This window comes from Silene latifolia, chromosome 10 (assembly GCF_048544455.1).
Source record: "Silene latifolia isolate original U9 population chromosome 10, ASM4854445v1, whole genome shotgun sequence".
Taxonomy (NCBI): Eukaryota; Viridiplantae; Streptophyta; class Magnoliopsida; order Caryophyllales; family Caryophyllaceae; genus Silene; species Silene latifolia.
The window spans coordinates 91,105,871-91,121,499 of NC_133535.1; the positions used below are offsets into that span (position 1 = coordinate 91,105,871).

Here is a 15,629-nt window from a genome sequence, read left to right on the forward strand (position 1 = left end):
TGTTTATTTGATTATCATTGCCTCGGGTAACCGAGATGGTGGCATCCTTATACCTGAGTGGTCCTGGTAAGGCACTTGGAGTATGGGGGTGTTACAGAAAGGCTCGAGGTCCAGGTTAGAAATACGAGTATTATGCATAAACCTACACTTAAACAAATAAAACTAAGCAAACTAACTAAGACTATATACTACTACAAAACACATAAATTAACTATTACCTTCCCCGGCAATGGCGCCAAATTTGACGGGCTGAAAATCGTATGCTAATCAAATGTAAATTTATAATCACTTACTTACTAAACTACTAAAACAGTAATATAGCGAAAGTAAGGGTCGAACCCAGAAAGAAGGACTAAGTCAATTAAAGTGTCCAAAAGTATAGAGTAAAGTAACAAGTTTAGGGGGGAGTTTTGTCGGTTTAATTAATCTAATAAAGTAAGACTGAGCAAATAATGAAATAGATGAATTCAAATGGTTTAAAAGGTTTTAGACCCAAGCATATATCCACACTCAATAACAATTGATCATTATAAGATGGTTTCTATTACTAATCTTGATTACTTTATCGTGAATGTAAACTTCCAATTCTCCTTACGAATAGTCAATTAAAACGAATCCCGTTCTTAATAAACCATAACTATTAAGCAACCCTACAATCCAGTTCAAGGTTTAATTCAACAACAACAATATAATTTAGAGAATTCGATAGAGAATAAATAGCGCATACAATCCATTTGCACTTTAGATATTTATGTGAATTGCTTCTAAGTACTAATATCAACGTATCCCGTTCAATACTAATTCTTAGATATATGTTACTAGTGTAAAGTTAATCAATAAATCCTATTCAATTAACAATACTAACAATAGAATGGAGAAATCGGTTACTAGTTGCGCACCTAGCAATTATAAATCAACATTCATATAATTAAGAGCTAAGCAATTCAAAATAATCAAGAAGAAAATTAAAATATTCAAACTCACAACCGGATTTAGAGTGCTTCAATCGTTTGAATCCAAGATGAAAGATTAGTTACACATAGTCTTGATGAAAAGAACAATAGGGTTTTTCTCTAAAAGCTGCTTAAGTCTTTTCTAAAACTCTAATAATAAGTTATATAGTAACTAATTAGGTAAAATAACTAGATTAGGAAATAAAGTACTAATAATAATAATAATCTTCGGAACAAACCGAGTAAAGTATAGAAACAAACGACTCTTCAACGCTGCTGAATTACGCGACCAAAGCACAAACAGGTCAAATGTAGGTCGCGCTTCGGTCGCGCCTCGGTCGTGCTTCAGTCGCGTATCAGTCGAATGTCAGTCGCGAATTTTGCTGCTGCCAAGCTCCTCTTCTCTTTCGTATGCGCGCATGAATAGTGCGACATATGCTTTTGTTAAGCGTGCAAATCAATTGAACTTCATATGTTTCCCGGCCCACCTATCCTCGGACTTGGACTCCGTCTTTGACACACAAAACCGACCCACAAGCTCTTCTTCATCGTTTCCAATCTTCATCTTCTATTTTGGGATCCAAGTTCCGCCATTGTTACTTTAACTCCGCACCGGTTTCTCAAATCTCATTACAAACTCTACCAAATAACTAAAGAACAAGTGTAATCGGTACTTATATCATATAACTCACAAAGTACCGCTTTTGACACTTGAACTTCACCAATTCGACCCTTTTAATACATACTAAAACCGTCTCATCAGTTAACCACAAAACCGTTATAGAATATTTTTGTTAACGGTTGGTTAACACCCGTTATCATATTTTGTCAACGGTTTTTCTCTAACCGCTATTTAATATAAAACAAGAACGGTTTTTCTCTAACCGTTGTTACATAATTGAAGAACGGTTTTGACTGAACCGTTGTCATATTATTTTGAAGAACGGTTTTCGCTGAACCGTTGTCATAATTTGAATCACTATTTTATTAGCCAACTCTATTATATTTGACTAATGCATGAAAAAAGGTATAACTTTATCAGTATAGCATGCATTATCTTTTATTCAGAACTTTAACAAAGGGGTAAATGTAGCATATATGCATGCATTATACTATTCAATTTGGACTATAAATATGTCTTCATAACTCACCACTGTGTCTCTATCGTGGGAAACAGAGGCATTGCCCCCTATGGGCGATGAAATGCCGATATACGACCTGATCTTTGCCGAACTTCATGAAGATTATCCTTCGTCATCAGATTCCAATAATTAATTAAGTCTTTATATTAGTATTATTAGTTGTTTTTTCCCTAAAGAATTGAAACTTAATTGTTTATGTTTTATGTTAAGTTTTCGTTCGCGTATTTAAAATTTAAACAAACAAAGTAAGACAAAATTGAAATAAAACCATACGAAGTAATTTGATCTTAAAAATTATATTAAATAACAAAAAAAACAAACTAATTAATAATGAGGATATAGAGTGCGGAATCTATCGACAATATCACTAAAAACATCTCTTTCACCTTGAAACCAATTCACCGAGTCGTTTTCCTATTCCAACGGCACTGTCCCTAACTCGTAAAGGTATCTTTTCGTCTTAAGATCTTAAGGTATGTTTTTCAAAAAACCGTCTTACAATTGATTATTCACGATTTTAGCGCTATTGACCATAAGACCGCGGACCGTTGACCAAGGACCTTGACCGTGTGTTTGACCACCACGGTCTGACCTTGACCGTCGTGTTGACCAGCCGTGGGGATGGGTTTATCCACCGTGACCATGGTGTTTGTGGGTAGTCGGTTTTGGCCGAGTATTAGGTTGATGGTGGTTTCATTGTGGGTAGTTTACATATTGGATTGTATTGTAAGATTAGTTAGTAATTATATGATTTTATTGTGTAATTTTAGGGGAAGGCTTTTAAGAGGAGCAATTTTAACTATTCTAATTGTCTTATTGAAGAATTTGCTTAAGAGGTAGGAAGCTACTCAACTTTATTGTTTTAATGAATTATAATTATGTCTTGGTATGATTAATTATATTGGCAAGATTATAAGGTAGTTTATATTATTTTGCGACTGTCTTACTGAGTTGGTTTATTAAGATTATATGTCTGTTGCCATATTGTATTGTTGTGCGTTATTATCGTAACTACTGGGTTTGGTTGTCTTATTATGTTTAACTAGTATTGGTGCCCGGCTTCGCCCGGGCTACCTCTACTTACCATTAATTTTTTTTTCATTAAATAAAATTACTTAAAGTTGCGTAACCAATAAATTTATCATTAATATATTTTTATAACATATCCTAAAATTACGATGAAATATATTTTAAGACAAATTCACTACTCTTGTTATTAATATTTTACTCTTATTAATGAAACAATAATAATAACATTTCATTACTTGCCCGTAATCATTGTTACTTTAACTACTCCCGCCGTAATTATTGTTACTGTCACTACTGCCGCATTAATATTGATAATTTCACTACTCCCGCCGTAATTATTGTTACTTTCACTATTGCCGCATTAATATTGATTATTTCATTACTCCCGTTGTTATTTCTACCACTTTCACTAATCTCGCTGATAATATTGTTACTTTTACTATTCAAATGAGTGATTACTATCATATAACTACCCAATGTCACTACAATTCTTTTCTTTACTGACGAAATTATGTTTACTACTTAGGCATGCAATTTTAAGAGGATTATGTATTTATATAAATATATTACATATATATGCATTAAATCAAATTGAAAGAATTATGCAATATTATATATTATGGAATCTAACTTGAATTATTTATAACCTACTTATATTATATTTTTTTTATGTTAAATAATTAACATTTCTATACATTTAATAAACTATAAAGTTTAATAAAATTGCATAGATTTTAAATTTAATATATAATTTTATGATGATAATAATTAATACCATAAGTGTGCATGTTTATACTAATTAATTATTTTATTTTAAGGAAATTGACCATCTTCTAGTCTTCTATAAATATTTAGGAAAATTACCAAGCATCTTCTTTCTTTTAGTCTCCTTGAAATTGACCATCTTAATTAATTATTTTATTTTAAGGAAATTGACCATCTTAATTAATTATTTTATTTTAAGGAAATTGACCATGTTTTAGTCTCTTAAAAATGTTTAGGAAAATTACCAAGCTTCTATATAATTTAATTTTAACCCAAACTATATAATATTTGCATTGAGATCCTTTAATCGGGTCCATCACACGGTGCTAGTGATTTAAAACTATATATTATAATTAATTTATATAACTTTCTTTAATTACATTGAAGTCCCTTGGTTTCTGAATTTAATATATAGCATTGATTAATGGTTGATGAGGAGTTTAATACTATGGCATGTGTTGCAATTCAGATAGGCTAGGAGCTGCGGTTGTGGACCTGAGATGGATAGGCCAGGCATGGGGTGTTGAAGGTCCGTGGCCCTGAGATTAATGGTCGGCCACGCATGGTTGGTGTCCGGAGTTTACCGTGGTCGTGAAAATCGTGTGTATAGGTGTGCGTGAAAGGGGTAGGCCGTGAGTCACGTTTGGCCGTGGACACGTCCATGAAAGAGTAAAACCCGTCAATAAATGAGCACCAACTTTTGAAAATGGATACTCGAATCATCCCCTGATAGACGGTATTATATTCGCTTTATATATATCTTTAGTAGAGTATGTAACAACAATTGTTTCAATGTTATGAAATATTATTATATGAATGTCCATATCTTAGAATACTCTAGAATATATTGTCTTATGGAAACATTCTCCCATTGTATTATATATATATACCCTTCATAATGGAATAAGTATACGGTTCTGTCTCTCCATTCTTCTCTCTAACTTTCTCTCTACAATTCTCTTGTCTTTATTTCACAACACGTTATCAGCACGAGTCTCTAACCATCCTTATTATTATTATTATTATTATTATTATTATTATTATTATTATTATTATTATTATTATTATTATTATTATTATTATTATTATTATTCTACATCGGATACAACCTACCTATTATGAACTCGTACAATCAATTAAATCTGATAATTAGGAGGTTCATATCAGATCTTATTATTTTATTCGGCTAAACAAGGTACGTCTTCATTCGTTGTTTTCTACATACGGAGTACTATATACAACAAATAATTATGTGTGAATTGTGCTTAATTTTATCTACTGCACACGTGAAAATATTACAGTGCTTTGTATTAAATTACCTTCCAATAATTCTAATGCTTTTACACATATTGTAAAGTTTAATTAAAATCATTAAGCGCATGACTTTGGTACCTAATCTATTTTAACAAAGAAGTGGTCGTGGTTATATGCATGATAAAGTCTATTACATTATTTTTAATAATTTATCACAGAGGGAGTTCGTATAGTCCATTCACATGGAAGATTCTATAATGGTATATACAATTATTACATCGTTCTTACAAGATGTATATGTTATTAGATCTGGAGTTTCATATATCCGGTCAAAATAATTAAAAAGGGGACATATTATATAATTTTGGACTTGAAATTTCAAAAGATCTATTTTGCAAAGATGAGAAGATATGTCCATATAATAACTTTGACCTGAAGTTCAAAGTTTTAAGGGTGTGTAAGTATTTAACACCGTCTCATCAATACAATATATTTATATTGTATAAGTGTAAGTGGCCAGAAGTCCACGTCTATGAGTGATGAACCGCAATTGAGTTTAAAGCGGTCTTTATTAAGGGCACATTTATTTGTCAATTGATTCTTGTTCACCTGAAGTTGAACAATATAATAAATCTGAATTTTAATCCATTCTTGAAAGAAAAGTGAATGTGACATCTCATAAAGACTCTGCCGGTAACAGAGATCGAAAACATGGCATATGATAAGCCTAATGTTGTGGCCTGAATTGAGCCTAATAATGCGGCATTTGATGAGCCCAGTAAAGAAGCCTTAATTGAGTGTGACTTTATTTAGCCAAAATTTGTTCATTGAAAGAAATGACAATATCTCATGAAAGTGAATAGGCTCATGAAAATATTATCTTATAATTTATCTCTTATATACATCTTATGTAGCTGCATACATAATCTTTATATCTTTTGTCAAATATTTTGTTTCTATGAGGAGTCTCTATATACGTTTCTAGTTACTCATGTTTGGCGACAACTAATTTCGAAGGTGTCAATTTTCAAGCTAAGAGGATTTTTTAATCACTGACCAATTTTAATCATAATTTTTACCACTTAGATGAATTAATTAAGCAAGCAGCATATAAAACCTCAAAGTTCTAGTTTTTTTATTTATTGGCATGGCTGTGTGCTTTCTTAGTTTGGTTTTGCATCAATATTACTCCGTATAAGTGTCGCCTAACAGCAACGTTCGTATACTTTTTGAATGGTTAAAGTTGTAATATAATTTTACTAAAAAGATGTACGAAAAACCAATTGTCATCATTCTGATTATATGCTATAAAAATAATGGTATGCGTTTAGTAAAAAGTGACCGTATGTAAATTGTACACAATTTCTTTATACAAGTCCACCTACATCTTTAATATACAATTTAAGTAGAATGTAAAATGTTCTACTGCATGTTATATTGTTTTACCATGTGCTTGTTTTTTTTTTTTGCGTTTGGTCTACGCAAATTTTTATCCATCATTAGTGTATTATCATTTGGCCTTCTGATTATTTTGGTGAGTATATATTTTCTTATCAATATTTTGTCTTGAAGTTCAAATTTTTTATCTATTACCTATTTTGGACTAGAAGTTCCATCAATAAAAGTTGTATACCGTATATACAAGAATATAGTCATGTTCCCTGAAGGAACATTGATGAGTCTTGCCTACATATACGAGACACTTGTTGTGTCCTATGTCACATCATTTATCTGGCCGGATAGTTTTTGAAAGATTGCCCTGGATTGTGGGCAACTAAGAAAGTTGACATGAAATTATTTAAATGTGACAATAAAGGTCATCCGGGTTCTTATCATACCCGTTTTGATAAACCTGAAGTTTATCTTAAAGGAAAATATAAGTGCTGAAACTCTCTCGTGTAAATTTATTAAAGGCAAGACATTACACGAAGACTGAGTATATTTGATATTGGAATTGGAGATCACGGTTTGATTATTACATGAATGGTTAGTCTCCGAATTGGGCATTGTGATTCAGCACATTTAAAATCCAACTACATTACATGTTACTCCCCGAAATATTTTGTTATTATTATACAAAAATGCCCATATAAATTCTCATCGGTGATATGAGCAATTAAGGTCTAAGGTGGGTATAGTTTTTACCACCTTAGGGGGAGAATGATAAGGAAAAGTTGGTAGAAAACAAACAACTATATTATATCCCCAACTGAACCTGAAGTTCGGCAGTTTGTTTTCAATATGAAATACATCAAATAGAGGTTCATGGAATTGGAAATAATGGTATTCATTTGTTTATGAAGATGTATTATAATGCCAGTTTGATCATCTTATCAAATTGTAATTTGTTACATTAAAATCTGTGATTTAATTATAGACAGTTTAGCCCTATATGTGGTATAGCGAGCTATACATTAATCATAGAAAATATATGTAATAAAATTGAGATTCTTGCCAAATTGAACAATAAAGCACACGTGAAATATAGTGTGAGAGTCATATCGGTTCACATATTTCAAGTAATAAGAAAACGGCAAGCATGAGCAGTTGGTACTCCTATGGAGTAAAGAAATTTGGATGTCCCGGAAGTGACATAGATATCTGAATGATAATAGATGGCCTATATAGAAAAGGAATGGTACCGAATATATTCAGATATCATTGATCAGTACTGACAATATCACGAGATATTGAAATTATATCGATATGTTTAAGGAACCGATATGCATTTACGCGCGGAGTTTAATGGACTAGATAATGGGGATCTTATAAATAAGTCCAATTTTATTGTCGACACATAATCAATGATTATGATTGAGCTCATGGACTTGAAGTCCATTTATTGACCTGAAGTCAATTTAAATTATGAATATCGAAAAAAGAAACTGTACAGTTTGCATTATCGAGTCATCATCATGTGCATTTAGAGATTAAGTTCATTTGCATATTAATTAGTTTTATTTTATATCAATTATTGCATTGTTATATAACTGTTGTTTAGGATTAGTTTTATATCATATGTATGAACATGTTTTATAATATTGTTTTTAAATGGATATATGTTTAAAAAGGAGAAATGTTATCTTACGAGATACTCCAACGAGGATAACTCCCTATAGGAGCCTCTTGAGTTTAGGGAACTCATGATTATATATGAACCTCTACGACACGATTAAAATGTTATCGTGATTATTTTCAAAATGGAATATTTAAATTCATGTAGAGTTTACTTGAAGGAAATTATTATTATCTCAACTTGAAGTTTGAACATATGAGAATAATGATTTAAATGAGCTTCATGCTAAACATGTGAAATTAGTTTATGGTCCAGAAGTACCATAACGATTGGAAAATAATGTAGTCAAAATCTACAATGAGAATGTCAATCCATACATATATGGTTTAGCAAAGAAAATATCTCAAAAGAATTTGATGATTTATTCAATAATTATCAGATTGATTTTCCTTAATACAAGGAACTAAGAAATGATGGCTACACTCTTTTTCCCTTCGACTAGGTTTTTTTGTCCCAATGGGTTTTTCCTAGCAAGGTTTTTAACGAGGTAGCACTATAAGCGCGTTATTACGCTATAGTTTTAGTCATGTCATCATGATTGATTGAGATGACAAATTATTTTAGACATATAATGTTATGTCGTTTATTGAGGAGAAGCTATACCACTATTGCGGAAGTATTAATTGAAATGAAGATCCAAGAGTTATTATGAAATAATTATATCCAGACAGTGAGTTTTCAAAGATATATGATATTGAAGTTGTCATGGATTTCTATTGATCGAAGATTCAAGTTTATTAACCACAGTGGTTACTATTTCAACGATCATCAAGAAGCAATGTCAGAGCATGGATCATTCCAAGATACATCAAGTTATGTAATCATCAGGGGGAGTAGACGCTACGTCTTCTTTTTTTAGCTTATGCCATTTTTTGTCCCACTGGGTTTTTTATGGAAAGGTTTTAACGATGCAGCTTGTTATGCGTGATTGAAGTTTAGTGTACTCTTTTCCTTCACTAGCGTTTTTCCCATGGGGTTTTTGTAGGAAGGTTTTTAACGAGACATCTTTTTCAATAATGGACATCCAAGGGGGAGTGTTATGAAATATTATTATATGGATGTCCATATCTTAGTATACTCTAGAATATATTGTCTTATGGAAACCTTCTCCCATTGTATTATATATATATACCCTTCATAATGGAATAAGTATACGGTTCTCTCTTCATTCTTCTCTCTAACTTTCTCTCTACAATTCTCTTGTCTTTATTTCACAACATTCAAGACAAAAACCAACATTCAAAACAATTGTTTTCGCAAGCACGTATTATTATGAAATGAAAATAACTAGGACTTAAACCCATCGAGTCTACTACGAGGATTGTCAGAGTTTATGGGCATCCTCCGATACTCGTCCATGCTGAACTTCTTATACATTTGAGGCCTATGACCTCCAACCAATTCCTTCACTGCTTCAATATCATCGGTACTTCCTGATTTGTAGAACGTAGCCATTGATATCCTCTCCTTTGCTGGATTTGTGATCGCTCTATGGATCACCGTTTTAAACACCCCGTTTGTTATTACCTACAATAGGGATAATGTTATATGCATTACCAATTTTTGTACCATTAAGAAAACAAAGAGGGGTAAAATATGAAAATCAGAATTGTTAATATATGCCTTCAGGCACATATAAACAAAGTTGATATCTGTAATCCCTTTACCCCCACCCAATCATTCGTTTCAAAATTTAAAATTTCCCACGTATATTTTCAAATTTATAAAATTAGATTAGATTGGAGCTAACAGTTACTTAGATTCTTTTTTTTTTTTTTTTGTCAATGAAGGCGCAAGACCTGTACAAGTACAACATATGCGGAAGGGACGAAGGGTGATACAAACACATGACCCATTGTCACCATAGTCCGCTTTAGCCTCTAGACTAAGACATCTTTGGTACAATTATTTAGGTTTAACAAGACATGGCTAGATTATTAGATTAGATTAATTACCTCGGCTATATCGCCAAGAATGACAACAAGGCCACCTGGGATGACCGGGACCTTGTACCAAAGACCATCCTTTTGGACTTGTAGGCCTTCGACGCCTTTTTCCGGCAATAAAATAGTCATTGTGGATCCATCCGTATGAGGTCGGACGCCGAGAACACGTTCTGGACAAGGACAAGGAGGATAATAGTTGAACCATGTGTGCACTGGACCTTGCGTCGCTTGATGCCTTAAGAAGCAATCTTCTTCCAAATTGAGAGACCTGGCCATGGCCTTATAAACGCCCTGGGCAATACTTGCTAATTTCTTTGAGTACTCATCAATTACAACCCTGCCAATCCAAGTTTGCATTAATTTCTTACAGCAATTATTTTATCTCCAAGAAAGTAACAATTGTGTTGCAAATATATGACTAATCTGGACAAACAAAGAAAAGGAACGCTTGACGTCTTGAACGCACTTGCAATGTATAACGTCTCTGATTCGGACATAAACTTAAATTCCACATAAAACCATTTATATATATATGAAAAAGAGTCATCCTTCGGGCCCCTTATTCTTTTGAACTTATATTTGAGCTGAACTGAAATTGATTGGAGCTGAACTGAACTGAACTTAATGAAGCTGAACTGAACTGAAATAAGAGTAATAATTTGTGAAGAGAAGAGCTGAACTAAACTCAATTGAATTGAATGAAGCTATAAACTAAACTAAACTGAAATTAAGTCTGAAAGAACAGGGCCTCAATCACAAAATCATCAACTTATCTCGTCAGTTAAAATCGCTCTTGTAACTCCCTTTACACCAAAAATAAATAAAAACTTCGGGTGCATCGGGATAAGTGTCGCCATGGGGTCGGGTCAGGTCGGTCTGTTTGCTACATTCTCAGGTTCTGTCGGGTTTGGGTCAGTCTTGCACTCTTGCCAGCCATAGTTAACTGGTAATTAAAAAAAACAGTAATAACCTTATACTCTCCCCATCCAATTTATTTGTTTATATTCTTTATTGTTTGTGAAGATTATTATAATCAAAAGTAAACAAATGATTCGGACGGAGTGAGTATATTTATTTATAATCTTAAAACGCTATCAAACTGGTCATGGAATGAGAATTTACAAAGTATTGGAAAGTTGAGTACCTAAAATTATGAGGGTTTTGTGGCCAGAAATGGAACGTAGGTTGAGGGTGAAGAGTAAGATACAATCTGTCACTCCAATCAATAGTTTGAGCTTTGGCAGTAGCTAATCTACTAGCATATCCTTCTAATGATCCCTCGACTGCAGCACACTTCATCTTCTCCTCCAACGGCATCCCGAAAAACTCCTTTGTTACTTTAATCGACGCTTCTAGCAGCGACTCGCTTATCCCATGATTTATTACCTGCTCGTTAATCAACCACATTTCACTTGTTTTGTCCAAGAAAATTGTCTAATATTCTAGTTGATCCATTACTTATTTAACAATGTTGTCATAGTACTCCCAAATCCGAATAATATACTCCAGCCATCTCAATCATTTGTTTACTCTTAAATAATAATAAATAAATAAAATGTTGAAGACGATGGGAAAGAGTAATACCAGAAAGCAACCCCATTGAGAAAGAGCTGACCGGAACTTGGTAAGTTCATGATTTGAAACAATGTGTGTGCAGGAAAAAAGTTGAGAGAAATCAATAACAAGATTATTTCTCCACAAATCAGGGTCATCAATGGCTTCAGACAAACTATCAGGGTAGATGTATTTCTCTGGTATTTCTCCTTTCTTGACGACTTCTTGAACTAAGGTGTTCGCAAATTCTGCTGTCGACAACACCATCTTTCTCTGGATACAAGCCAGCGAGTAGTAAATTGATGCCAAGTTTTTTGATTATTTGGTAGTATGGAGCAAAAATTAATGGACGAAACAATCCCTAATATATACTGGTTCGAGTAAACCCCACAACAAGGGGTCTCAACTTTGATATAATGAAGATCAACTAATTCTAAACCCGTAAGGTCGTTCTTTTTACTTTAAGATAAGTTCAGCAAAATTAAATTAGAATCAGCTCTTATTAGTTAAGTTAACTTCAGCAAAACTAAGTCAATTTCAGAAAAATTAACCTCTAAAAACTAAGCAAAATTAAAAAATTAATAATATTGACGAGTTTTAAAAAATAATTCGATTTTCATTCAAATCGATTGTTAAAACAATCCGAGATTAATTATTATCCTATATATTATACTTAAAAAAAAACATTTAATTTCTATGCACATTCCTACTTATTCCCCACCCATATTTTATACTTAAAAAAATATTTTATATGGATGTACACACTTGGGAGACCTGTTATACAACATGAGAACGTTCTAGGGACAACAGATTTAGACATGTTTGATAACAAGCGGAAAAACGTTATGTCCAAGGTGCGAAATAAAGTAGTCAAAAACATTTGGCGAGGTAATGATTGCGACGGGGTGAGGTCAAATGAAGATGAAAAAAGTGACGAGGAGGATAATAATATGGAATTAGGTGATTAGAAAAAAAATGTTATAGTATGTGATTTACTTTTTATTTTTATTTATTGGGGTAGTATGTATGAACATACTAACTTATATAAAGAAAAGTATTATATTATCCTAACTTGTGTTTCAAGCTATTGCAAAAAAAAAAAAAAACTATGTTTCAAGCTGTTTTTAACAATATCTTCTTGTAAAATTATTTTAATCTCAATAAAATTTGCATTTTATAATAATAATAATAATAATAATAATAATAATAATAATAATATTATTAATACTTATTATTATTATTATTATTATTTTTGCAAAAAGTTATAATTCTTCTCATTCATCCTCAAGGGGCAAAGAAAAGAATACAAATTTTACAGTTATTATTATTATTATTATTATTATTATTATTATTATTATTATTATTATTATTATTATTATTATTATTATTATTATTATTAGTATTAGTATTATTATTAAGTGAAATTAAATTAAGTTGATTTAAGTTCAAATTCCTTTAATTTAGAAAAGTTAAGCTCCTATAAGTTAAGTTTAGAAAAATTAAGTTCAACTCTTATAAGTTAAGTTAGGTTCATCAAAATTAAGTTCAGTTCAACAAAATGAAGTTCAGTTCAGAAAAATTAAGTTACTACTCCCTCCAATCCAACCCAAATTATCCACTTACTTTTTAAAGTCAACCTTGTTATGTTTTGACATCCATTATATTTAATCAAAATTTTAAAATCTACACGTAAAATTGACATATTTACGTTTGTTATAAAAAGAAGTTTCGGGAAATTATAATTGCGACACAAAAATATAATATATAAATGAAGGAAAACTTGGTCAAAGTGTCGTCTCGTAGACTGTGAAAAGTTAAATGAGTAGTTTGGATTGAATTGAAGGGAGTATAATTTAAGTAAAGTTAAGTTCGGCCACTTTAAGTACAAAAGAACGGAGCCTAACTCTCCCCTTAAAAAAGCAGTATCTATGTTAAATTTAAGACGGATCAACTGCACGCATACCACTTGTGTATATAAAAATGCATAAAAAAAACAATATTTTTATCTTATATACACAAATAATATGATATTTAACCCTTTTAAACTTAAAACAAATACCGTCATCTTAAACAAAAATTGTGTAAAATTTAATGATCGTCTTGTCTATCCAGCCAAACGCTTGCCCTCGAGTACCACGAGGTATGCACGAAAGAATGACATTTGCCTCTTTTATTAGTTGTATTCTAAATTCCAATTCCAACCACTATTAATTGAGAGAAAAATAATTTATGACAGTATGGTGTATCTTTCAAACCTGAAAAGTGATGTCAACACATGTTCCACTAAACTTATGCCCTGTTCTTTTGGACTTAAAGTCACTTAATTTCATTTCGATTCGAATCCTATAAGTTGATTCGATTCGATTCGATCCTATAAGTTGATTCGATCCTATAAGTTCGATTCGATTCGGATCCGATAAGTTCGATTCGATTCGAGATCCAATAAATTGATTCGATCCTATAAGTTCGATTAAGTTCGATTCGAGATCCTATAAGTTCGATTCGATTCGAGATCCTATAAGTTTAGTTCGAGATCCTATAAGTTCAGTTCAGAAAAATTCGGATCTTATAAATTTAGTTCAGAAAAGCTATATACATAGTATTATTTTTAAAGACCGATACAAAAACATTTGACATTAATTATTCGATACATACATTATTATTTAAAAAAAAATCACTCCTCTCATTAATAATTTCACCGTCACAATAGATTTGGGCATGTTTGATAAAAAGCGGAATAAGGCCATGTATTAGGTACGAAACAACATAGTAAAAAACATTTGGCGAGGCAATGGATCCGTTGTTGAGAGTGATAGTGAAGATGAAAGTGATGAGGATTATGATAATATGGAAATAAATGGTTAGAAAAAAAGATATAGTATGTGATTTATTTGTTATCGTAATGTAATAGTAGTATAATGTATGAACAAACCAATGCATATAAAGCGGAAAAATGTTACTCCCTCCTATTCCGAATAACTGTCCCATTTGGACAATGACACAAAAATTAAGGAATGAAGTTAAAATAATGAAAATATTGTATAGGGGTAAGAATATAGGTGTTAAATAATGAAAAGTATTGAATATGATGGTTTAGGAGTGGTTGGGGTGGTAAATAAAGAAAAGAGCCAAGGATAGGAAAGTAAAAAACATATCCAAATATGGCAAATGGGACAGTTATATGAATAGACGGAAATGGCAAATGTTCTCTCTTGGCAAGTAATAATAATAATAATAATAATAATAATAATAATAATAATAATAATAATAATAATAATAATAATAATAATAATAATAAGCGTTAAGTTAAATAAAATAAAATAAAATAAAGTTAAGTTCAGCTCCTTTAAGTTTAGTTTAGTTCAGTTCAGATCTTATAAGTTCAGTTCAGTTCAGATCCTATAAGTTTAGTTCAATTCAGTTCAGATCCTATAAGTTCGATTCGATTCGATCCTATAAGTTCGATTCGAGATCCTATAAGTTCGATTCGATTCGAGATCCTATAAGTTCGATCGATTCGAGATCCTATAAGTTCGATTCGATTCTATAAATTGATTCGATTCGATTCGAGATCCTATAAGTTCGATTCGATTCGAGATCAAATTCGTTTCAGTCCAAAAGAACAGGGGACCTTACATGAGCACGAAAAATGTGAATTTATGACTAACGGCAGTTTATAAAAGAGCGGTCCGTTTTTCTTAAGACCATTGCTTTTGGTCTGAAATAAGACGGATAACATGTCATCATTTTACAATAAAATGTTGTTATTTTTTGATAACATGTTACCATTATTGTTCACATTATTTTCAAGGTAAAAAATGACACCTCTAGTCATAACATTTTGTGAATTAATTGGTTACATTTTCTTTAAAAATGGCAACATTTTATCCGTCTGACAAATAAGACCAAA

At 31.7% G+C, this 15,629-nt stretch overlaps 1 protein-coding gene across 1 annotated transcript; it reads right to left on the minus strand.

Moving 5' to 3' along the window:
• Positions 1-9,360: 9,360 nt before the first annotated feature.
• On the minus strand, positions 9,361-12,125 carry LOC141605737 (jasmonate-induced oxygenase 2-like). Its single transcript, XM_074424618.1, has 4 exons — positions 11,750-12,125; positions 11,310-11,551; positions 10,175-10,502; positions 9,361-9,746 (listed from the first exon to the last, which is right to left on the minus strand). Exons 1-4 carry the CDS (start codon positions 11,984-11,986, stop codon positions 9,507-9,509), a joined length of 1,047 nt encoding a protein of 348 aa, XP_074280719.1. The 5' UTR covers positions 11,987-12,125; the 3' UTR covers positions 9,361-9,506.
• Positions 12,126-15,629: the final 3,504 nt, after the last annotated feature.